General features: G+C 36.9%; 1 protein-coding gene across 3 annotated transcripts in view; it reads right to left on the bottom strand.

The window, feature by feature from the left end:
• AASS (aminoadipate-semialdehyde synthase) overlaps positions 1–26,858 on the bottom strand; it is a 71,480-nt gene that overhangs the window by 41,888 nt on the left and 2,734 nt on the right. For 2 of the 3 annotated variants that reach the window (XM_010356799.2, XM_010356802.2), the window contains exons 2-9: positions 19,415–19,639; positions 15,194–15,370; positions 12,139–12,223; positions 4,208–4,275; positions 3,953–4,099; positions 2,530–2,608; positions 2,287–2,414; positions 385–533 (exon numbers count right to left, since the gene is read on the bottom strand). In XM_010356799.2, coding sequence (XP_010355101.1) covers positions 385–533; positions 2,287–2,414; positions 2,530–2,608; positions 3,953–4,099; positions 4,208–4,275; positions 12,139–12,223; positions 15,194–15,370; positions 19,415–19,624 — 1,043 coding nt within the window. In that variant the 5' untranslated portion in view covers positions 19,625–19,639. The remainder of the gene's footprint in view (positions 1–384; positions 534–2,286; positions 2,415–2,529; positions 2,609–3,952; positions 4,100–4,207; positions 4,276–12,138; positions 12,224–15,193; positions 15,371–19,414; positions 19,640–26,858) is intronic. The other variant, XM_010356800.2, reaches the window with a different exon arrangement.

The following is a 26,858-nucleotide window of genomic DNA, read 5'->3' as shown; positions in this document are numbered from 1 at the left end:
TCACAGAAGGCAAAAGAAGAGTGTTTCAACAACTGGGGATGGGCTGAGCATGGTGGCTCATACCTATAATCCCAGCACCTTAGGAGGTGCTGGGATTATAGGTCCCAAGGCAGGAGGTCTGCTTGGGACCCAGAGATTTAGACCAGCCTGGGAAACATAACAAGACCCCATCTCTGAAAATAAATACATACAATACGATTTTTTTAAAAAGAAGGAAGGATGGTTAACAGTGTTGACTACTGCCAAGAGGTCAAGAAAGATAAGCCAGAGAAGTAGTCATTAGAAATCAAGTCCTGTGATATGTGGGGACATTACATTCTTTGATCCTCTAATAATGGAAGCAGCTGGTCAAAACTACCATTGTTGCTGAAGTAGAGTCCTTACTTGTGTGGTAATGAAGGGCAGCCTTCCACACCAGCAGCTGAGAACTTGCCTGGAGCCAGGAGACTCTGAGCATCTTGGCGGGTTAGGAGGCGAGGAGTGTTTTGTTCCCAGTAGATTCCATTAATTAAGCAAGTTGTATAGGGTGCAATCTGTAATGCAAGTTCCAGGTTTAAGAAAATAGAAAAATAACCTATTTTAATATAGTATACTGAAAGAGAGCTATCAGGAAAGTCTATGAGAAATAATTAAATGTAACTTCTAATTGATTTTCTTATTGTCCATGTCAGTGTCCATCTTTTGAGGCAAAGATAATAAATAGCCACCCAGATTTCAGTGTAGAATTACCCCATGACAGAGCAATATATGACTATAAATACATTATTGGCTGAGCCCAGTGGCTCACGTCTGTAATCCCAGCACTTTGGGAGGCCGAGGCAGGCGGATCACGAGGTCAGGAGATCGAGACCATCCTGGTTAACATGGTGAAACCCTGTCTCTACTAAAAATACAAAAAATTAGCCGGGCATGGTGGCGGGCACCTGTAGTCCTAGCTACTCAGGAGGCTGAGGCAGGAGAATGGCGTAAACCCAGGAGGCGGAGCTTGCAGTGAGCTGAGATTGCGCCACTGAACTCCAGCCTGGGAGACAGAGAGACTTCATCTCAAAAAAAAAAAAAAAAAAAAAAAAAAAAAATTCATTATTATGTTCATTCTATAACGTATTGCATGCCAAAGAAAAATGAAAGAACAAAAACAAAATAAAACAAACCAAAGCAAACAAAAAACAGTGGACCTAAAATTATATTTCCAGCTCTACTAGCAGTAGGGTATGACCTAAATCATGCTACCTCAACTTCCCTGGGCTCTATTTTTCTTACCTGCCAGATGGGGATAATACACACCCCATTCCTCAAAGGAATGCTGTGAAGATTAAATCGGATAACATCTGTAAGCTCTATGGAGCAATATGCTACATACATGCATACATGGCAACTAGGTCAGTATCAGTTTTAGGATGCATCCAATCACCAATACTTCTGTGATTGGGGAAATGAAAAGGAATAAAGATTTCTTAGATTCAAAATTTTTCAGTTTGAAACTACGTTCATAATTTTTCTTCTTCAAACATCTCAAGCAGAGAAGGTAAGAGTTCTCTCTAACATGCCCTGCATGATATAAGGACTAAACTTCATACCAGAATCTGAAAATGCTATGTTGGTCAAACATATTTAAAATTATTTAAAGCATTCTTTTTCACAATAAATGCATGCCTTTTTTTGTTTTATCTATTTTTTGGTTTGTTAGTTTATCTGGGGGAAGATTGTCACATGGCCAATGACTATAGAACACACAAATATATTTTATTTCTTATAAGATAAAGCCAGTGTGTCCCATCGAAGGATTTGATTTGTAAGTATAATAGCTTTTTCGTACAGTGGGGATGGTCTGCACTTATGTAGGCACACTATTTCACCCTCACCCCCTGTAAACAATGGCATGCATTTCAGGATTGCTGCTTGAGATTATGGTTGTAATTTGTGGCCATGTTGAGACCAAACGTCATAGGCATTGTGCTCTGCCCACAGTGCTAACTAGTCCAGGATAAACATAGAAAACAGTAACCCACAGGAAATGGCTTAGAGCTATTGGTCACATGCAGACCTGAAGCAGAAATGGAGACAGTGAAACAAAGAGTATATCCACAGAAACCACCAAAAGCACGAAGCAAGACTACTCCAAATACCCCTAAAAGATGATAGCTCCAAAGGCCAACTCATGGTACCCAAAGGACTCACAACAGGAAAACCGAAAGCCAATGTACAATTTATAATTTCTCTCCTTGAAAATTGCCTACCTACAATGTATCATAAGCAACCAACTTAAAAGCTGAACATGATACTCACATCAGTATTAAAACGACTTATGTAGCGCTCAGGATGTTTGTCATACTCTGCAGGATCATACACACCATCTGTTTTCCTGACAAGATGATGATGACGACTTAACACCGTCCCATAGACTTTTCTGAGGTCTTGCAAAGGAGAAAGAAATTAGTAAAGTGGGTGACAAATAATGAAAATTTATGGTGATAAAATATAACACAGACTGTTAAAAACATTAAAAGTTAGTCATCCCCTGTCCCTTACCTCCAGTTTGGGAAACTTCTTTTAATTCATGGGGCTCCACATATTCACAAGGTAGCTCATTAAAGATTGCTTGGGCTCCCTACAAATAACACATGAGTAAAAATCCAAACATCAATAGAAAAAGAACCAACATGGTTTTCTGCAAGGATCTGATCATTTTCCCAACAATTATACAGCTCCACTTGCCTTCCCTACAACCAGGACTGCAACACAGAAATATAGATGAGCTGCTTACAACAAGCCTACTAGCTAGTTTTCATTCCTGTTTGAACAGCACACTTAGAAGGGACTTTAATTTTTTTCTTTTTTACTTAAGCTACTCAGAGTATCAATAAGAGTGTTTAGAAATGAGGGCAAAAATATTTCCATTTATTTTAGATCCATTGCAGAAATTATTCCAAATGGGGAAACTATATTCCCTACAAAAGAAATAATCGGATGCTTACCTCACAATATAATATGAATGATATCCTATTTGTAAGGTATTTTCTTTGAAGAAGGAATTATTTTACAATTACAAGTTTCTATAGGCGGTTACAAACACATTCTTAAAACCACCAGAGAAGGAAGAAATTATGAATTCCAGTCTTAAATGAATTTTCCTAACATCTTCTTGCAAAACTCCAAGTAGTCTTAAAAAATGGACATCCTGAGGTCACTTTAAGACTTATGGACATTTTGGTGATAGAGGTAAAACAGATCACCCTCAGAACAGACCTTTACACTATTAACAATGAATTATCTTATTTATTTATTTATTTATTTATTTTATTTTATTTTGAGATGGAGTCTCGCTCTGTCACCCAGGCTGGAGTGCAGTGTTGCAATCTCGGCTCACTGCAAACTTTGCCTCCTGGATTCAAGCGATTCTCCTGCCTCAGCCTCTTTAGTAGCTGGGATTATGGGTGTGCGCCACCAGGCCTGGCTAATTTTTGTATTTTTGGTGTAGACGGTGTTTTACCATATTGGCCAGGTTGGCCTCAAACTCCTGACCTCAGGTGATCCGCCTGCCTCAGCCTCCCAAAGTACTGGGATTACAGGCGTGAGCCACCACACCTGGCCAAATTATCTTTTAAAAAAGGAAAAAGAAAGGAAGAAAAAGTATTCCAAGACTCAGATAGCTAGCAATAAACTAAAAACTGTATGTGTGTATGTATGTGTGTATAGATATACACACATATACACTTACATATACACACACATGCACACACATATATATACACACGCACATACATATACACACACACACATATTTGGATCATTACTACTTTTCACTATGAGAAAAATACGTTGGTAAGAAAAGTGCCAAAAAAAGAATCTTCATTCAGTCCATTTGAAATACCCACAAAATGCCTGCCCACATCATTTGGGTTAGTTTCACAGTTTTGGATTGTTTTACAAAAGGAAGTCAGGTAAAACTTACCTTAGAAACATTACCAGTTCCTGTGAACACAAATGTTAAGGGACCTATTGACTTAGGCATCAAACCCAAAGATATTTCATAGCCAGCATCACGAACAGCTTGCACAGCCTGACTGCTATTCCTGTAGTTATGAGCCATGCCAATGTGCTGAAAACAAACATACACAACTCAAGTTAGTCCATCAGCTCAGCGTTTTTTTATTCTTAAGGTGTGAGATGTGTTTTCAAAAAAATAAGCAAAATAAACATCTCTCACCATAAAAGGTGTGTGATGTCCCAAAGCAAGGAGCCTTAAACCCATTCCATGTAAAATGTTGATCATCCCTGTTACAGAATCAGACCAATAGAAAGACTGTTAGTTGGGAAGAATTTAAGCTGTTCTCTCTGCCCGTTCTCCAACCTGTGTGGTGCCCTGCAGAAGCACAGATCACAGCATCTCAGATTTAGAAGAGGCCTCAGTAGATCTTTTCCATCCTCTCAACTTTCTGCCATCAAATGCACTAACCCAAATGCATCCCCACCTATTCCTTCCACCTTCAATCCTGATAAAATAGGATGAATGTTCCTCTTCTTATCTAAGGCTAATCTCTCCACATTGGCTCCAGATCCCACCCCTTCCTGCCTCCCAAGGAATTTATTACTGAGTTACTCTCTTCACAATGCTTCCCTATTGCTTCATTCTTATCAGCATTTAAACATGTTCCTATGCCTCCCATACCAAAAGCAAATGAACAAACAAAAACAGTCACCATTAGCCCTAAGGCTCCCATCATCTATTTATTGACCTAAATAGCTAAACGCAGTGGACACATTGTAGATCAGGTCAGAAGTACTCGGCAATGCAGACCTCTTCTTTGTTGAAACAAAGAGTGCCCCTCAGCATCCCAACTTGAAATTTTTAATCCTACCTTTCTGTAGGATCCTCTTCCTGTGGCAACTCCTTTTATATTATTCACCCTCAGGATTATGTCCTGGGCTCTATTCTCTTCCATATCTACATTTGTCCCTTAGGAAATCTCATCTAGTTCTAAATTTCAAGTACTATCTATATACAGATGACTTCAAGTCTGTCTCTCCAAAATAGATCTTTCTTTTGATTTCAAAACTTAGCCAGCCACCTTCTTATGTCTGTCTCAATTTGGATGTTCTTCAGAAAGCTAAAATTCAGCATGCCTGTAGCAAAGACCTCAGCATCGATTCTTTCCTTATTCTTTTTAGGAAAGAACTTTCCATGCTCCTCCATTCCCCGTCCTCACCCCGGACACACATCCCTACCAAATTTTCTTTTATCATTTTTCAAAAGTCAACTTATAAAGAAATAGTTTATATACAACATAATGCACCCATTTAAAATGTATAGTTTGGTAACTGTTAACAAATACACACATCCGTGTTATTACCACCATGATCAAGACACAGAGTATTTCGCCAACTCCTGGTCTCCACAACTACTGATCTTTCTCTCTGTATAGATGAGGCACTTCTAAACTTATATATAAATGAAATTTTAAGCAGTAGCCTCTCAGTGTATGCAGGCAGTTGGTTCTAAGACCCCTGTATATGTCAAAATCTGGGCATAATCAAGTCCCACAGTCAGTCCTGTGACACCTGCCTGTATGAAAAGGTGGCCCCCCGTAAAGGTGGATTTTGCATCCAGTGAATATAAGCGGACTCATGCAGTTCAAACTCATGTTGTTCAAGGGTCAATTGTACTCTTTTACAATGTGTCGGCTTTCACTCAGCACCATGTTTTTGAGATTCATACATATTTTGTGTGTATCAGTATAGTCTTTTATTGCTGAAGAATTGCCCATTTCCATTTCAGTTGATTTCTCTGCTCATCATTTGGGTTGTTTCCAGGCTATTATAAATGGAATTGCTATAAAACAATTCTTTGTATAAAATATTGTATTTCTCTTAATAAATGCCTATTAGTGGAATGTATTTTGCACCTTGATACTTAAGTTTTCAGTTTCTTCTTGAGCTGATTTTGGTAATTTGTACTTTTTGAAAATTTATCTAGTTCATGAGGGTTGCCAAATTCATTGACCTATTCATAATATTCCTTTATCATCTTAATATTTGTAAGATATAGTGATGACCTCCTTGTATTCCTTCTTAGTAAATACAGTCTCTTCTCTTTTTCTATCAGTCTACTAAATGTTAATCAATTTTACTGATATTTGTCAGAGAACCAGGTTTTGGTTTCATTGATTTTCTCTATTCTTTTCCTGTTTTAGTTTCATTTATTTTCCCTGTATGTTTATTATTTTTTTTTCTACTTGCTTTTGATTTAATTTCTCTGATTTTCTAGCTTCTTAGAGTGGAAGCACAAATAATTTAAAAACTGTCTTCTCTAATAAAAGAATTAAATGCTGTAAATTTCTTTTTAATTGCTACTTTATACCCCACACATTTTGACAAGCTATACTTTAAATTTTTATTCTATTAAAAAATCTTCTAATTTTCCTGTGATTTTTTCTTAACCAATCAGTTATTCAAAATTACATTGAATATCTCCCAAATTTTTGGAAATTTTCCAAATATCTTTCTATAAAAACTTCTAGGTCAATTCTATTACAATCAGAATACATACTGTATGATTTCAAACTTTTAAATTTATCAAAAATTGTTTTGTGACTCACTGTATAGCCTATCTAGGAGTTTTTAGGCCATTAATGTAACTATTGATATAGCTAAATTTAAAGCTATCATGTTGCTGTTTGTTTTCTTGTTTCATTTGTACTTTTTTAAATGCCATTTTTCTTGTATTTTTGCTTGACCTGTGATTTCTTAGTATGAAATTTTACTCCCATTATTGGCGTATTAGTTTTAGAGCCTTGTTTTATTTTTAGTGATTTTTCTAGGTTACCGTATGCATCTTTATCTTATTATAGTCAACTATCAAGTAATATTATACTACTTCAAGTATAATAAAAGAACCTTACAAAAGTATGGTTCTATTCCTCTTCACCTGTCCATCACTATTGGTGGCATAAGTTTTATTTTTACCTGTGGTGCTATGAATATCACAATACCTTGTTTTGTTTGAAACTATCAATTATCTTTTAAATACTTTTTTGTTTTTGAGACAGTTAACTCACTTTGTCACCCAGGCTGGAGTGTAGTGGCATGAACACAGTTCACTGCAGCCTCAACCTCCCAGACTCAAGTAATCCTCCCACCTCAGCCTCCTAAGCAGCTGGGACGACAGGCACGCACCACCAAGCCCAGCTACTCTTGCATGTTTTTGTAGAGATGGGACTTCACCATGTTGCCCAGGCTGGTCTCAAACTCCTAAGTTCAAGCAATCAGCCTGTCCTGGACTCCCAAAGTGCTGAGATTACTGGCATGAGCGACTGTGTCCAGACCTAAAGAAAAGTTTTTAAATAAGATATGATTTTTTTATGTTTGTTTATATTCTACCATTTGTAGCATTCTTTATTCCTCTAATTCAATCCATGTTTTCAACTGACTTCATTTTCCTTCTGCTTGAGAAATTTTTTAAATACTTCTATGCCAGTGAATTTTATCAGCTTTCATTTGATCAGAAAATCTGTGTTTAATCTTCATTTTCTAGAAAGATGTCCAGGAAGATATTGAAAAGATCTTGTCTTTGGAAAGATGTTGTAATATGCATAAAATTATAATTTGGTTTGTTTTCTTTTAGCACTTTAAAGATGTTGCTCCATTTTCTGCTAGCTTAAACTGTTACTGATTAGAAGTTTAATGTTTATCTTAGTTTTTCTATGTATATGGTTCCTTTTTCTCATTTTTTTTAATTTTTTTTTTTTTTTTTTTTTTTTTTTTTTTTTGAGACGGAGTCTAGCTCTGTCGCCCAGGCTGGAGTGCAGTGGCCGGATCTCAGCTCACTGCAAGCTCCGCCTCCCGGGTTTACACCATTCTCCTGCCTCAGCGTCCCGAGTAGCTGGGACTACAGGCGGCTGCCACCTCGCCCGGCTAGTTTTTTGTATTTTTTTTAGTAGAGACGCGGTTTCACCGTGTTAGCCAGGATGGTCTCGATCTCCTGACCTCGTGATCCGCCCGTCTCGGCCTCCCAAAGTGCTGGGATTACAGGCTTGAACCACCGCACCCAGCCTATTTTTAATGTTTTTATCATTGTTTTTTAGCAAGACAATTATGATGATTCTACTGTCATTTTCTTTGTAATTTTTTATTTCTGTTTTTGACTTGGGGTTTATTGAACTTCACTTATCTGTATATTTATAATTTTTATCAAGATATGGGAATGTTCTAGTCATTATTTCTTTCCTTTCTTCCTTCCTCATTGCAGTAGAAATTAAATAAAATGAAGCATAAAAAGAGAAAAAGACTGACGGAAAAAGCAGAATTTAAGTGACAGGTGATGATCAAATGGTCTAATATGTGTGTATTTGGAGTCCCAGAAGAAAGAGAGGAAGGTGAAAGGAAAACAAGCCTTAAGAGAATCAATGCAATCCACAAACATTTGCCTATTAGAACAAAGCCCAATGCTACTGAAAGGAAAACAACAAAATCTGACAATAAACAATGTAAAATGAAAAATGTCTGGCATTCAGTAAAAAATTATGAATTTTGCAATGGAACATTAACCTGGAGATAACCAACAATAGAAACAAACCCAGAAACAAGAAATGACAGAGATGCTGGTCAATGTGCTCAAGGATTAAATGAACACACAAACAAAATGAGGAGTAGAGAAAATCAATCTATCTACCATGTATCTATCAATCAATAGACACTACAGAAGAAAATCTATATATGCTCTTGAATCCTCTGCTTATGTATAGATTCTCCTTTGTGGTGACTATTGATTGATAGATGGATGGACTGATTTCCTCTATTTCTCTCCTCATTTTGTTTATGTTTTCATTTAAAACTTGAATATACTGAATATTTATTATAGCTGTTTTAATCTACTTGTCTGCTAATTGCATCTCTCTCAAAATAGACATTAGTCTCATTTTTAAGCTTTTATAGGAATGAATTTAGAGTAGGCTTTATTAAGAGCTGGTTTAGCCACACACTTCAGGGCTTCCCTAAAAGCCTTATATATTCAGTGAAGTCTCTCTACTCTGGCTGATGGGACAAACTCTGAGAACAGTTTTCTATACAGTTCTCTGGCAATTGTTCTTTTCCACAAATTGTTCCTAAGCTAGTCTCACGAATTTTCATCCTCCACTCAGCAAGACCCCTAAGCATATTTCTGGAACACTATTTCTGCATAGCTCCCTACTCTTTGGTACCATGTGTTGTCAATTCCAGCCAACTCAAGCTCCCCAACTCCTATCTCCTCAGTTCAGTGAGTTCACCAGGCTTTGTGTCACTTTTTTATATTCATACCATCTGAAAATTTCTCCAGACAGAAAGCCAGGGTAAACACAGAACTCACCTCATCTATTTTCCATCTATCAAGAATCACAAGTCTATACTGCCTATAGTCCAATGTCTGATAACATTGTTTTCTATATCTCATCCAATTTTTCTAGTTGGTTAATGACAGGATAGTAAGTCTGAACTCAGTTAATCCTTCATGAATGGAGAGCACATAGTTTTCACAGCAGACATAGTTGCCCAGCTATAGATTACATTTCTCAGTCAATTTTGACCAATAGGTATAAGCAGAAATAATATGTTCAGATTCTGGGTCACATCCTTAGAAAGGAAGCTAATTGCCTCTACTTCCTTTCTCCCCTTTCTACTGACTGGAAAATAGCACCCTGAAGGGTCACCTTAGAAATGAAAGTCAAGTGTTGACAATAGCAAAGCTTTCCTCTCATTCCACCATCCCTTGATTTCTCACTTCTGGACTTCCAGCTTATGTAAGCTCTGTTTTGTGGAGTCTCCATTATAGCAATTTAGTTTGTAATCTACTAATATATTGTCCTATGCAGAACTCATTTACTGTCTTCCCCCAAATTCTTCCTCCATTCCTGTGGGTACTGAAAGAACTGAATCACTGTCCGAGTTGGTGACCTGTATGTCATCATTGAAGTGTCTCCCTCACTGCCCTCACACCTACATCCAATCAGTCACCACATCCTGTGAATTCCACCTTCTAAATACTTATAAGAACCACATATAGTTCTCTCCAAATACACTCTAATTATACTGAACTTATTTCTATTCCTCAAAACTATTATTTTTCCCCTCTTCACTTTAAGCTTTGCACACTTGTACTGTCCTCCCTTACTTCCTTGAATAGTTTTTCATCATTCTTCAGATCTCATCTTCAAAGGCACTTTTTAAAAGAACGTTTTTGCAACAGCCAAGTTCAAATACCTTTCTTTTCTTTTTCTTTTTCTTTTTTTTTTTTTTTTTTTTCTGAGATGGAGTCTTGCTCTGTCTCCCAGGCTGGAGTACAATGGTGTGATCTCAGCTTACTGCAACCTCCGCCTCCTAGGTTCAAGCTATTCTCCTGCCTCAGCCTCTTGAGTAGCTGGGATTACAGGCACCCACCACTACGCTCAGCTGATTTTTGTATTTTTAGTAGAGACGGGGTTTCACCTTGTTGGCCAGGCTGGTCTTGAACTCTGGACCTCAGGTGATCCGCCCTCCTCGGCCTCCTGAAGTGCTGGGATTACAGGTGTGAGTCACCGCACCCAGCCTCAAACATCTTTCTTATAGCAATTAACACTAGCATTGTATTCGTGTTTACTAGCCTGAATTCTTCTTTTTTTTTTTTGAGACGGAGTCTCGCTCTGTCGCCCGGGCTGGAGTGCAGTGGCCGGATCTCAGCTCACTGCAAGCTCCGCCTCCCGGGTTCACGCCATTCTCCTGCCTCAGCCTCCCGAGTAGCTGGGACTACAGGCGCCCGCCACCTCACCCGGCTAGTTTTTTGTATTTTTTAGTAGAGACGGGGTTTCACCGTGTTAGCCAGGATGGTCTCGATCTCCTGACCTTGTGATCCACCCGTCTCGGCCTCCCAAAGTGCTGGGATTACAGGCTTGAGCCACCGCGCCCAGCCGCCTGAATGCTTCTTTAAGAACATGAACTACATCCTGTTCACGGATGTGGTCCTACTTCTGAATATGGTGACTTCTAAATAAATCACCTAATTCTGATGCATTAATTCTGTCTAGGTAAATAAAACCCTCATCTGGATGAGTCCTGAAAGGCCCTAGGCATCATAGTCATCAGAGGTCTTTCTACTACTGCTTTTATACTAAGAAATTTAATTTTCTTTTAGTTTAATAGAGCTGATTTGTGTGTTGGGTGAGGAAAGGCATGAGGTGAGAGAAAAAAGCAATGAATTGTTTTTGTTGTTGTTGTTTGTTTGTTTTTAAAGACAGAGTTTTGCTCTGTCGTCCAAATTGGAGTGCAGTGGCGTGATCTCGGCTCACTGCAAACTCTGCCTCCTGGATTCAAGCAATTCTCATGCCTCAATCTCCCGAGTAGCTGAGATTATAGACATGCACCACCAACAGCTAATTTTTGTATTTTTAGTAGAGACGGGGTTTCACCATGTTGGCCAGGCTGGTCTCAAACTCCTGACTGCCTCATCGACCCAAAGTGCTGGGATTACAGGCATTAACCACTGTTCCCTGCCTGAATGGGTTTAAGTGAAAGAAATTTTTGAATTTCAAATTTTGGCTTAGATTTCTTTATTATTTAAGAAGCAGGTGGATTTGAGTATAATATTAATAATAAGCAGAATGACATAAGCCATAATAAGGAATCTTCTACTTTTATATAACAAGGTCAAACAAATAATGCCAAAGTCATGATCTTCCTTATTAGACCTGCAACAAGTCTGATCTGAAACAGAGCTATAACATATTGTGGTGTTTCTTAACCAAACAAAGTTCAAAGAATTAACTTGACAAAATTCCTGCCCCTACACCTTTTTTCCCTTTCTGTTTTTCCCTATCTTTTCCTTCTCTATGTTTCATTACCAAACTGATATCTCCTTCTAGCATTTTGAAAGGAACTGCCTAAAAACCAGAGCCTATTTGTAGTTGTTATCCTTCTCCCTGCTTTTTCTTTTGAATTTTTGCAGTAAAATATTTTTAACCATGTATCTTCATACTTTATTCCACTTGTATTCATCATCCTTCAGCATACCTTCATTTTAATTTTTTCCATGGAAATAAACACTCCTATCCCCTTGCCACAGAAAAGTGAAAACTCACAGTTATTCCCCAAGCCAATTTAGAAACTGGGTGATGTAAGTCCTGGCGTACTTACCTGCCACACCAGCCCACTGTCCAAATGCCACTACCCGTACTCCTCTATGATCCACCATTTTCTCATAATCAATAAGGCGAATTTCCTGAAAGAGGGATTAAAAATTTTTCAACTGGACCCATTAGGCTTAATTTTAACAAGTAAAGACATATATGAGCAAGTAAATATTTCACATTTTTTCCTCTGAAATACATCTTAATTTGCTAATAGAAGTTATCATCAGGTATACTGTGAAATATTTAGAAAACGCCAGGTAGCAAACCAATGGTAGGCTTGTAATTAGAAATGAAAAAATGTTCGTAGCAGGTGCTATATCCCCCTTGATGGTAGGCAATGAAATAATAAAGGTAGAATTTCCTTTACCATTTTGCACCCCCCCGCCCGCCCCCAGCACCATCTACAAACATATCTATAGCCCCACTCATCCTTACATCCTTCCTTCTGGTCAAAGAAAACAGATCCTTTTTGAGACAAATCTCTGTAACCTAGATCCCAGCTTCTCTCATGTCCTCCAAGACCACTCTTCTTGAACTATTACCTCTTTCTTGCATCATCCCTCTTTACATTGTTCCTCAACCATTCTAAGTACACTCAGGTCTCTTCTACCTGGAAAATAATAACACTCTCTCTCAAGTCCAAGCACAGCTATTTTTCTCTCTCCTCCTCCTCCTCCTTCTCCTCTTTTTTTCTTTTTCCCTCTCCTTCCTTTTACAGGTAACCTTCCTCTCAAAAGTAGTACATGTTTCCTTTGAGTAACTCAGGACAAAACCTGGAGTCATTCCTGAGTCCTCTCCTTTTCTCATAGTCCACCTTTATGCCATTTCTCTTCCTTGCCTCACTAAAATCATATTCTTCCTCTTTCCTTGAAAACCTTTCCTCTCTCAGGAAAGTATTAGTAATTAATGCTTAAAATATATTAGTGTATTGTAATTATACACTATTTTAAACAGTAATTTTATTTCCTCAAAGATTATATAATTTTTATCGTGTTTGTGAATTTAAGAATGTTTATCATTCTTCCAACTCCAAGTAATTGGTTATAAAATGCTGCCCAAAAGCAGTCCTGTTAGGTCAGTTTTTGTTAATTTTCTTATAATGAACAAAAGTTAAAGTAACAAAAAAGTTCCTAAAGTACATTATAAAGACTTTATTTGCTTAAAGTGGAACATTCTTCCGATAGTATTATTTCCATTAATTACTTTTGAACTTATTCTTTAGAAACACTACAAATTAACTGTCACCCTGGTCTACTGTATTTGGAGTTAATTGGAAAGTATTTTATACTTCTATATAATAGGTATTTTCCATTGCTTTTACTGTTTATGAACTCTCCAATCATCTGCCCTAATCTCAGATTCTAGCTGTAACATCTTTAAGATGTGAACCTTAGACTTCTTTTTCTATACTCCCTTCCTAGGCTCATCCAGTCTCACGGCTCTAGACACCACCTAGTCTCTGACAACTACAAAATGTATGTCAGAAGAAGCCGCCGTCCTGAACTTCAGACTCATATCCAACAGCCCTCTTAGATTATCCCTTTAAATGTCTAATAGAATATTAAACTCAGCAGACCCTAAACTCAACTCTTGATTTGCCCACCCAAGGCTTTTTCTCTTGTAGTAATATCACGTCATTCCATGGCAATTGCTTCGAGTAGCTCAGGCCAAAACCTGGAGTCATTCCTGACTCCTCTCCTTTTTCCATATTTCACCTTTATGTCATCAGTGAATCCTGTAGGGTCCACCTCTAAAACACATCCAAGATTTGTCCACATTTCACAACTTCTACTTCCACCATTTCTTCCAGGTGCAGGCCACCATCACTTGTGACTTGCAGTCTAGACCAGCCTAGATTAGCAGCCTTCTTAGTAATGTTGCTCTCCTCCTCCCACCCCCAACCATTATTGACACAAGAGACGGAATAAGCATTTTTGAACATGGTCTACTCTAACCCCACATTCAAACAGACCTTCAGGCCTTTGCATTACTATTCTGTCTGCTTAAAAGACTCATCTCAGATGTACATGGCTTGGTCCTTCACCTCCTTCAGATTGTTGCTCAATACCACTTTCACAGTGGGATCCTCCCTGACAATCCTACTTAAAATAGCATCATCACCTCCCAGTGCCCAGAACTCCTTTTCTCCTTCAATATTATATTTATCTTCATCACATATATTCCCAAGTGGCATATTAGATGTCTTATTTATTGATTATCTGTCTCCTCCCACTAGAATGTAAGTTCTGTGAAGATAAAGATACTTTACTCTTTTGCTCTTGCATTGGAGCAGTGTCAGACACAGCATCAGCACTGAGTAAATATTTGTTAAATGAATATCCTGTGTTTTAAACAGCTGCTTGTTTTTTTCATAGTATTTATATCTCAAAATGCATTTTCCCTTATGAATGTGAATAAATGTAAAAATTGTCTCAGCCAGGCACGGTGGTTCATGCCTGTAATCCCAGCACTTTGGGAGGCTGAGGTGGGCAGATCATGAGGTCAGGAGATTGAGACCATCCTGACTAACATGGTGAAACCCCATCTCTACTAAAAATATAAAAAATTAGCTGGGCATGTTTGCTGGCACCTATAGTCCCAGCTCCTCAGGAAACTGAGGCAGGAGAATCGCCTGAACCTGGGAGGCAGAGGTTGCAGTGAGCCGAGATCACACCACTGCACTCTAGCCTGGATGACAGAGCAAGACTCCATCTCAAAAAAAAAAAAAAAAAAAAAAAATTGCCTCTAGTTCAGTTCCAGCATAATACATAGTGTGCAATCCAGTCAAGTCACTTTACCTCTCTGGGTCCCATCTGAAAAATAAGGTAGTAGATTATATGATCCCTGAGGTTATTTTCAGCTCTAAAATTCTATTTGGTAGTATCTGGCCAATTGACCTTATAAACTGGTAAATTGTTTAGGGAAAAAGCTTTTATCATTCTTTCCATTTCAGAATATAAAAGGAACGCAATGTTCCTCTTAAACTAAAGAAGAAAGGAAAACTAACTTATATGCCATACTTCTTGGCAGTATATTCAAGAATATTAATCACTAATTACCTGTTTTAGAATCTCATCCAACAAGCCCATATTGGCCTCCTGAGCTTTTATTGTGTGGGAGAAAAATGCGTAAGTCTTCCTGGACATTAATTTTTCCTCTAGAGGTCTTTTAACTCCCAAAATTAGACAAGCTTCAGAAATATCCTCCTGAAGAATGCCACCAGCTTTGACATAGTCCTGAAATTGTAATTATGATTAAAGGTTATTATCCTGATTTGTAATATCCATGTTTTCTTGAATAAAATGTGTAGCAAACAAAGGCACAACAAATCTTTTGAAGGAATAAAATCTGTATGAATTAGAACAAATAATAGAACTACTTGTAATGTTTGTACTTGTTGGCTAAAGATAATCTATCATGTTCAACTCTTAGAGCATTAAACAATTAGAAAACTCAGCATATATATATATATATATATATATATATATATATATATATATACATATGTTTAAGAAGAGTTTATAATTTGGTCATATCCCACTAGCACATGTGACTTAAGCATATTTGTGAAGTGTATATTTTGTACCAACAGTACACTGAAATATTAAATGCCAAATTGTGATTTATTAGTTGTATTTTTAAAAGATAAGACATAATTATAACATTTATTTTTCAGTGTTGGCTCAATTAGTATTTATTACTGTCCTTACTGTACATTAGTCTGTGCTAGAGATGAGATGCTAAGATACGAGGAAAGATTGTCAAAATCTGCTCTACAAAGGAGCTCACAAAATATAGTAAAAGGTACTCTGGATTGGAGTAAATGAAAAATTCAAAACATTATGATCAGCAGCCTCTAAGTGATATGCTACTTTAACTGATATTGAGATAATTCCTAGGTAGGATGATCAAAAAATATGAAAATTAATGTGAAAGGTAGGATACTAAAGAAATATGAAAATTTAAATTAATCTGAAAGGTTACCTGAAATTTAGAGAAATGAAGATGGGAAACACAAGATGGTGATATCAGTAAGAGGCACTGAAGGCATGTATAAAAATACAAAGGGAGAGAAGTAAAGAGACATTTATAGCATATGAGTAAATCGATTTGGAAATGCAGGTTGAATGTCATCATGGCTAATATGAGCTTTATTGGGTAATAAGCAACAATCATTGATATGTATTAATAAATTACTGTGTACTTTGCTAAGCTCTTTGCATGAATTATCTCATTTAAATTTAATAGAACTCTCATGAGGTAAGTACAATTATAATCCTGATTCAATCAATGGGAAACCTGAGACTTACAAATTTAATTGAGATTACATAACTAGTACATGGAAGCAACAGACAGACATATCTGATTTTTAAATAAAGAGGTATTACCCAAGCAGAATTAAAAGAGCATCTATGATAGCAGTTGAACAAAGATAAGTTTAGTTAGGAATCTACTTCGAAGGAAAGTAGAGATGAATAACAGTGATAGTTAAAGAATGAACATGCAATTTCTCCCTAGTTTCTTCAAAAACAGTCCATTTTCTCATTTGTAGCAGATTGGTAAATAAACCATAGTAAATCTGTACAATGGAGCACTTTTCACACAGCCATGAGATGAAATGAAATGAAATATCTCTAAGAACTTACACAGAGCAATGTTCAAGATATGTTGTTACTAAAGAAAGAAAGCAAGGTAAAAAGAGTAAATATAGTAGACAGCCTTCTGTATAAGAACAAAAGGGAAATAAATACGCACACAGGTGTTCATTTTTGCAAAAAAGGAAAAAAGAATGATAGATCTGAAACAAAAGTAACCTTTGGGGTGGGTGAGAATTGGATGCATGGGAGTAAAATGAAAATATGACTTCATTTCTGGAATTTGTAAATGTTCTACTTTGAAAAACAAAATTAAATAAAAAAATGGGAAAGCAAACATTAAAACTGAATAGAAGCAATAATATATAAATCTAGATGGATATTAGATTGATGATGAAACCACACCGAAAAAATCAAATAAGTTTTTTAATACAACACTCTGAATATTCATTGTCAAATATATTCTAAAGGCAAAAAAAAATCAAAGAAATGGTAAACTTCGTTTAGTGGGCTTACTGTTAGTTGTAATAATAGTATTGTGATTCTGACACTATTTAATACATATTATAGGATAAAGCAAACAATATGCATTAATGTTAAAGAATTAAGATTTTTACTGTTGGAGAAAACAAATGCAAATATAAAATTTTACAGGTAAAAAGGTGTGCAATTGTTAAATTTTAATTTTCCTGGACATTAATTTTTCCTCTGGAGGTCTTTTAGTATCAGTATTAACTAATGATTAAATAATATATATATGTGGGGGGGGCATCTGTTTGTGTTTATTTCTAAACTCTGTACACTAATAGAGCCTAAGAGCAGCAGTATCACAGTAACAATAAACATGCTTAACACCAGATACCAGATCTTGGTTTCTATCTACTAAAAGAAATTTAATCTTTTTGGTGAAATTATTAATTTCCTGATGTGGGGCAGGAAAGGTACAAGGTGAGACTAGGACAATTTGTTATTCCAAGAAACAAGAAAGCTCAAAGATAAATGGATTCATGTCCAAAGGACAGAGAAGCCCCCTTGGAAGGACTCGCACTAACCAATTTTGGGATAATTCAGACATTAAAAAGAAAAATGGTAAATGGATTGAATGAAAAAGTAAATGGTAAATGGTAAATTGATTGAATCAAAATATACTCAAAAAAGCAAAAATTAAAGAAGCATAATGCAACAGTAAATTAGAGTTCACACTTTGATAAACAATTCAGTTCACTTTAATAAAACAGTACACAACTCATCTTTTAAGCAACATCCTAAGATTCATCTTGTCAGCATGAAGATGTATATATAAACTCCTCACAACAAGGCTTTAAATGCAATGGTAAGAAAGTTTTTTTTTAAAGTAGTATGTTTAAACACTGAATTACAGAATTCACAGTTTGGTAAACAGTTCAATGCACTGTAATAAAACAGTTCACAACTCAAAAAAGTGGAGGAGTGGAAGAGAAAGAAAAGAAAACCTCTTTTCTAAAGAAGAATGTCAGCAAACAAACTTAGGGGAGTGATAAAAAATTAGAAAAGCATCACTTCACAAGTCTCCATGTAAAAACTGATTCAGGCAAAGATTATCAATGGAGGCTAACATGATTAGTTGTAAAGCTATTGAGGAATACGAACATCACAGAACTTAAAATACCATACCACAGATGACTCAGTAATTACAAAGGATGAAACAGAGTTTAACAATGAAGAGCTCTCACTGTAACCACCTCAACCAAGTGACCACACGTTGCTAATCATGGGACGACCTGATGTTTTGTGCGTTTGATGTGATACCATGGGAAGAACATATATGACTTACGTTCAATATATAGAATATAACTAGAATATAATCTAATCACGAGAAAACAACCAGATTATTTGTGCCCAGTAGAGGACACTCTGTAAGTCTTGGGCTCTTTAAAAAAGAGTCCATGTCAATATCAATATCATTGAAACAAAATCAGAAAGGGATGTGCTGTTCTAGATTGACAGAACTAAAGACACACAATGATAAAATGCAATAAAGCTTCATTAAGCCTCAATTAAAATAAAAGGCATTTGAGCCGATGGGGAATTTGAACATAGAACTATTTGAACATTTGAACTATGTAAGATGATATTATGAATTATTAATTTCTTAGGTATGAAAATAATATTGTAGTTATGTAGAAAAAACGGTTTATTTTTTCTACACAATGAGGAGATGCACATTGAAGTATTTAGTAGTAATGAGTTACGATGTCTGTGATTTACTTTAAAATGATTCAGGAAAGGAAAAGTATACGTATATATGTATATTGCTAAAATGGGAATGAGAGTCAAACTTATACCATAACATTATTTTGAAGAGCAAGTGGAATGATGAACATGATGGGCCTCCCTCAGAGTGGCAGGCAAGGTGCATTCTCAAAGCAGCATCCTCTAGGTGCAAGAATGGAATCTTGTCCCCCTAGTCCCAGAACCAGGGCTGTACATGAAGGAGAGAATGACTGAAAAATACCATCTCCTAAAAGTAAGTTCTTTTATTCCTCAGCTGGAGTAAGCATAGAATAGGGTGAAAATAATACTTTTAACCAAAGTAAAGAAATCAAAATGACACTAGCAAACATTTTATTTTCACTCAGATGCTCCTTAATTTTCATATGCAGGTTCACTTTTTTCTCACATATTTTAAACATTGGAAATGCTCACCTTATCATGAATGGCCCGTCGATTCGAAGGCTGTATCAAGACCTTGTATCCCAGATTGGTGATGCCTTTGATGTGCTTGGGAGCTAGAGGGGCCCTTCTCTCCCAGGCATTCACATCCTCCCTCCGGACGGCCAACACAGCTTTATGGTGAAGACCCTTGGAGAGGCTGACCTCCAGCCTGCCCAGTCCAGTCCTATGGACTCGCAGCATCTTGACACCTGGTGACTGTAAAGGGAATGTAAAGAGCAGAACAACAAAAGGCAGCAGGGCTGGCAGATCAGTTCTGGTCTCCTGAGAAATCTGCAGTAAAATACAACCCGCTCTTTTGAAAACAGACACAAGGTAGAGAAGGGGGAAGGGAAAACTGGATGTCAAGTGTTCCTTTACCCAAATAAAGCCAAGTTTTCAAAAGCAAGATTATTTAACTACAAAATTTTAAAAAGTATAGAGCAACATATGTGACACTAACTGTTAAGCTAAAATAGCTTTTTAAATACACATTTAATCAAACATCTATTCACACAAAAGTTTTAGATAAATTAATTTACAGTGCAAATCCAGGAAGATAAAAAAGAGCAAAACTTTCGGATTGGTCCAAATTTTGATGGCATAAAGTTTGAAATCCTTATAATGGTATATAAGGCTCTTCACAATTTAGTGCCAATCTCTTTCCAGTTCAGCTCCCATTCTCAAAACAAGTGTTTCTCAGTGTGCCCCGCAGCCCAGTGTCACTGAACTGTTTTTTTTTTTTTAAAAAACTGGTTCACAGAGAGATGTGTACATAAATAGAAAGTAAGCAATTAGAAGCCTTAATACTACATGATCATTTTTATTTATTTATTTATTTATTTATTTATTTATTTATTTATTTATTTATTTTTAGAGATGAAGCCTCACTCTGTCAATGCTGTAATGCAGTGGTGAGATAATTGCTCACTACAGCCTGGGCCCAAGTGATCCTCCAGCCTCAGCCTCCGGAGTAGCTAGGACTACAGGTGCACATCAGCCACCTGGCTAATTTCTTTTTAAATTTGATGACAAATTACTGGGATTACAGGGGTGATCCACCATGTCAGGCCACAAGATCATTTTTTCTAGTAATTTATTGTTACTGAATTTTACAAAAGTATTGGTCCTCAACAGATTCAAAATTTAAGAAAACCAATCAACCAAACAAACCTATTCTTTCACCATAGGTGTTAGAAGCTTAAGAAGCAGTGTTAAATCACTCTGCTTCCACCACAGAGTCCATCCTCACCTTCTCTGTTTCACTTTGTTGCTCTAAACATGCCAGTTCCTCTTCCTGGGTTTCCTCTCCATACCATGGCTCCTACTGTTGTATTAAACCCCGACCTGCCTCAACCAGTTTTCTGACTGCTATTCAAGTGAGAAGATTGTGTAATTCATCAAGAAATAGTTACAAAAGGCTTACTATGATGAATGTAATGGGCTTCTCTCAAAGTGGTAGGCAAGGTACATTCTCATGAATAAACTCTCCTCAAAGCAGCATTCTCTGGGTACAAAAAGTGTCTTGTCCCCCTAGTCTCAGAACCAGGACTACACATGAAGGAGAGAATGATTGAAAGATATAATCTACTAAAAGCAGTTCTTTTATCCCTCAGCTGGAGGAAGCATAGAATACACTGGAAATAATACTTTTAACCAAATTAAAGAAATTAAAGTGACACTAGCAAACATTTTATTTTCACCCAGATGCTCCTTAATTTTTATATGCAGGTTCATTTAGTCCTATGCAGAATAAATCTTATATAAATTTTTAAAGCATAAATATCCAGGTTTAACAGTATTCTATCCATCTTCAAATGGTTACCTACATTTTGTAGCCAAATATCATTTCAGATGATGATTTGCTAGATCATTTGAATGCTAAAACTTAGTTTTCCATGTAAAGTTGGCAGCAAAATATAAGGATTGAATGATTTTTATACCTTCTAGAATTTCCTACCCATCACTGCTAACATATATAGAAAAGTCTGCATGAAACATATTTCTTTTACATCAGACTGCAATCTTGGAAGAGCACCAACCTGATGGATGGTGAAGACTTGACCAAACAATTAAGCAGACAAGTACATTTCCTGGGGGCAAACAACTACTTGCTACCTAGACAGTAAATTTATAGGACACTTTACAACAGAATCAGAGAACAGACCAAACAGCAAAGAGTCCAGCTAAGAAGGCTTTGGGAAGATGGCCAAGAAAAAAGAAAGCTGCACATAGCAAGAGAAACTGCTGATGATTAGGAATTCAGGCATTTACTCTGGGCAAAATATGCATGCAAAATAGATTATCAACATTTCAGTAAACCATTGTTATATACTGCATCTAATTTTTTGTTTATTCATGTGCTTTTGTTTTTAAAATAGACTGCATTAAACTCAATCCCAAACTCATAACATTCAGTCTTCTCGCAGTCAAAAGAAAAACTGCAATGTCCCGTAGAACCTGAATCCCTTAGTTCCTAACAAGATCAATTCCAAAGATAGTGATTCCTTTGAACACATACACCTGTCCAGAAATGGTCCCATCTTCCCAGCGGGGGCTGTGTTTCATGAATTCACAGATGACTACATAACCCTGTAACTTTTATTATGAATCGAAATTCTTGACTCCAACAGGAGGAACATGTGCAGATAATTTAATCCCTCCCCTCTAGCCCAAACTTGAATTTTAACCTCACTCATCCATCACTCAGTAACAATCCTGGCTCCTTCTCCCTCCACCTTCTTTGTCTGGGATAGGGCAGGAAAGCAGGAGACACAGACACAGACACAGACACAGACACAGACACAGACACAGACACAGACAGACACGTAACATACACATATATACTTGCAAAGGCCAACTACCTTGGAAGACTAGGGAAAAAGACAGAAGTGCCTGGGACTGAGCTTCAGTTTATTTGGGATGCTACTTTCACTTTCACTTTTTGCATGGAAGGCTTAAATCATAATTTCTGTAACTTTCATAATTTCAGCAAACGTAACAGTAGTTACCATTGATTAAGCATTACATGCCAAGCTCTATGCTGAGCACTTTATGGACATCATCTTATTTCCTCCTTGCAAAAATCTTATTAAGTAGATGCATATCCCCATTTTATAGATGAAGAAACTGAACTGGAGTCATATAGGATCTGCTGCTTTTAAGCAGAAGCAGGATTCCTAGTTTAATGTTTAACACCTGGAATTTTCTCTTCTTTGCCAAAGGCTACAGATTCACACCATATAGATCCAACACATGCTGTTAATTCCAGCCAACTCTTGTTTCAGAAAGAAATCAGATACGTATATATGGCTTTGCCTTCAACAGTTACAGTGAATTAGCATTCTTCCCACAGCATGCGGTGCCTCTCTTGACTGCTTTTCCTGCTTTATACGAAAAATAATTCCTGAGTGCCTGCCAAGACAAATACTAGATTTCTGGGTGCTTAGAAAAAAAAAGTTGGATTCTAGTATAACTGCTAATTACTGCTTGAACCTTAAAACTTGGTCTCAGAATAGAACTTTCAAGATTCACACTTCATTTGCTTCTGAGGTCTTCAAGAAACAGGAAACAGTGATAATTTCCAAATTGCACTGCAGGTGTCTAGTATTTCATGGCAATGCCAACGGGGGCTGCTTTAGCTTTTTCTGTCCTGGATTTTGTGGTATTTTTAAAGCATATCAGGAAGTAAATTCAATGTATATTTCTGGAATGCCTTCAATGAAGGAAGGAGGGAAGATCGGAGTTAACTCACCACCAGCTCTAGTGAGGTTACTCGACAGTGTTGGTTGCTGATAACAGCTTGTAACACAAGCAAGGAGGATGTAGAAAAGCAGGAGGCAGAGAGGGGAAAGAAAGAGCTAGAAAGAACAAAGAGGAGGAAAATAGAGAAAGAGAAGTGTCACACAGTCAAGGGTGGGGTACAAGACCGTTCCTCTGACAAATTGTAACAGTCTTCCCTTTGTTACATGAAGGTTAACATTTCAAATATAAAAATGAAACTCAAAAGATTTCTTTGTTTTTGTAAAACGTAACACCACTAAGGTATACAATTTTATTTATTTACCTAAAACTGATCAGGAATTTGAAATGTCTCTAAAAGTCATGGGAGTATTATAGTGAATTGCAGCCAGATACAGTAGCCCCTGCTTATCTGTGGTAATACATTCCAAGACCCCCAGTGGATGCTTGAATTCTCTGATAGTACCAAAACCTATATATACTATGTGTTTTCCTATACATACATACCTACGATATAGTTTAATTTATAAATTAGGCATTGAAAGAGATTAGCAACAATAACTAATAAATGGAATAATTATGACAATATATTGTAATAAAAGTTATGTAAATGTGGCATCTCTCTCTCTCTCTCTTTCTCTCAGAATATCTTAGTGTACTTTATTCATCTATTTTCAGACCAGATTGACAGTGGGTAACTGAAACCATGAAAAGTGAAAACTTGGATAAGAAGGAACTTCTATGTACTGAGACAGGAAGATAATAGTGAAAGTTGCCCAGTAGCAATAGGAGAACATACTCTATGATACTGTCTTATCTTTCCATCTCTCAAGGGGGCAAGACTTAATCTTTTAATTTACTAATTACCTAACTTTGCAACAAAAACATGAGAATCAGAGGAAAGAACATGCTTGAATGTTCTTTGTATTTTTTATTATTTTCCGGGAAAGGGAAAGAAAAATGATGGAGAGAGAGAGAGAAAGAGAGAGAGAGAGAGAGAGAGAGAGGAGGACACAAAGACAGAGCTCAGCACTCCATGCATATCCCACTATTTTCTTTCAATGACCATGAGCTGTCCTATGGCCACTGAGTACACCATCATTCTAAATCACATGGAGTAACCAAAGCAAAGCAGATTCTGTAAAATGTATTTATAAAAGATTATATTTAAGAAAAGCTACTCTCAGGACAGAGAATCTCATGTGTGGTTAGAAAGGTCCTTTCAGAGTGTGAGCAGACTGGTCTTTTGTACAATTACATATATTAGTATAAAAACCACTACTCATTTGCTTATAGAATGAATATTTTCTAATATTTAAATTATAATGAAATCCTGAAAGTCTCTTGATAGAGTTATCAAAATTGTACATGGAATATGGGACAAATGCTTTTGATTCTCTTTAATTCAAAAAATATCTGGGGGCTACCTAAGATATGCACAGCATGATGCACTTGGGAAAGATACAAAGAAGCAGTAATCCAGTCCCTGCCCATATTCAGGATTAGTTTTATCTAATTAAATGGTACTGATCAATATCTGATGGTGAATTTTTAATTATTGATTTTATCCCAATATTAGAGTCAAAGTGGGCCTGATAGAATGTAATCTAAAATCTTGTATTACAAATAAGAATCGTGAGGCCCATAGAAATAGGGAATATTTTTTCTGTTTTATAGAAAGCATTTTCCAAGCCTCTATTATTTATTTTCATAATGACTTATCATAATGGATGTCACAATAAGACAGTCTGTTGTTCTCATTGGTGTAACTTTTTAAATGTAACTCAATCAAGATTTTTCTCTCTGCTACTTTTCAGGCAGTATTTATGCCTTAAAATGATGTGTTTGGCCAGGCACAGTGGCTTATGCCTACAATGCCAGCACTTTGGGAGGCCAGGGTGGGCAGATCACCTGAGGAGTTCGAGACCAGCCTGGGCAATATGCAAAACCTCATCTCTACTAAAAATACAAAAAATTAGCTGGGCGTGGTGGCACATGCTGGCAGTCCCAGCTACTCGGGAGGCTGCAGCATGAAAATTACTTGAATCCAGAAAGCGAAGTTTGCAGTAAGTGAAGATCATGCCATTACACTCCAGCCTGGAAAACAAAGTAAGACTCTCTAAAAACACACACACACACACACACACACACACACAGACACACACACACACACACAAATGATGTAATGATGTATTTAATTTTTGCAGTTTTTATAAGAGAAGTGGGTAGATGAAGAGAGCTGAGATTTTCATAGAGCTTTTTAGTCTTCCATCAAATAGCAAAAATTCTTTAAGTCTCTTCAAACCTTCCCATAGCACCAACCCAATCAGAATACTTTTTAAGCTTACAGTTCACCTACCTAAGCAAAACAATGCACAAGCATTACAAGAACTTAAGAATGAACTAAGCTGTCGGGCGCCGTGGCTCACGCCTGTAATCCCCACACTTTGGGGGGCCGAGGGGGACGGATCACGAGGTCAGGAGATCGAGACCACGGTGAAACTCTGTCTCTACTAAAAATACAAAAAATTAGCTGGGTGCGGTGGCGGGCGCCTGTAGTCCCAGCTACTGGGGAGGCTGAGGCAGGAGAATGGCGTGAACCCGGGAGGCGGAGCTTGCAGTGAGATTGCGCCACTGCACTCTAGCCTGGGCGACGGAGCGAGACTCCGTTTCAAAAAAAAAAAAGAATGAACTAAGCATTGCTCCTCTTAATTCCTGTCATTTCTATTGGTCTATGTATAAAGGATCATACATTCATTTCTGAAGAAATTAAGGCCAAATGTTCCAACTTCAATCCCCACAGTTAGGAACGTGCTCTTTGTCCATCTATTTTAGCTCTTTAAAATAACTTCACTACAGCATAATTCAGTGACTCAAACCAAAACTATCAAATCACACGGGGGATTTCTCAATGACAAATTATTTGCAATAATCAGGCATACATTGTGATTAAATATGGAGAGACTAAGAATGGAGAAATGTAGTCTTTAGATGAAGAAAATAAGTTCATGGATGAACAGCACTAATTATTTATATTCACCCTTCCAAGTAACTAAAAAAAAGAAATACAAGTATATATTAAAACCCATGGTTTCTCAAGAAGCCTTGGTGTCTGTAAATAAGTGTGGCAGCTCTATGGCTATGAGTCTTGGTCCACACTAGGTATCCAAACCATAATAATTTTTGGAAAGGTTAAAAAGAGTTCCAGAATTAACAGAGCACCGGATGATGGCCTAGAACGAATCCAAATCCCTCCCCATTTCAAGGCTTGCTAGAACTAAGCTTGGGCTTGCATTAACACTGGTCTCCATACTTTCACTTCCAGTGCGTGGGTACATTCTTTTAATGCTTCCATGTTGAATCTTTTATAAAATACTTTACCGGATTAAGAAGAAAATAGTAGACTTTGGGAGAGGAGGTCTATTAGTGTTAATTAATGTGGTTTGAGAATTTTCATATTTTCCTCAGCCCATCACCTACTCAAAGTTATCCATAAACATGACACATATTTCTCCTGGTCTGTAGCTTATAATTTTAGCTTCACTGAAATGGAATACAAAGTTAGTTCTAAATTGGAGTCTAGTCCAAAATGCTTATCTGCTTACTTGTCTGTCTCTTTGCTAAACTGTAAATGTGTATGAATTGTATTTTACTCATCTCTGTATTCCCAATAACAGGCACATGGGAAAACAGCAAG

This window comes from Rhinopithecus roxellana, chromosome 6 (assembly GCF_007565055.1).
Source record: "Rhinopithecus roxellana isolate Shanxi Qingling chromosome 6, ASM756505v1, whole genome shotgun sequence".
NCBI lineage: Eukaryota > Metazoa > Chordata > Mammalia > Primates > Cercopithecidae > Rhinopithecus > Rhinopithecus roxellana.
This window is presented reverse-complemented; position numbering and strand designations above follow the sequence as displayed.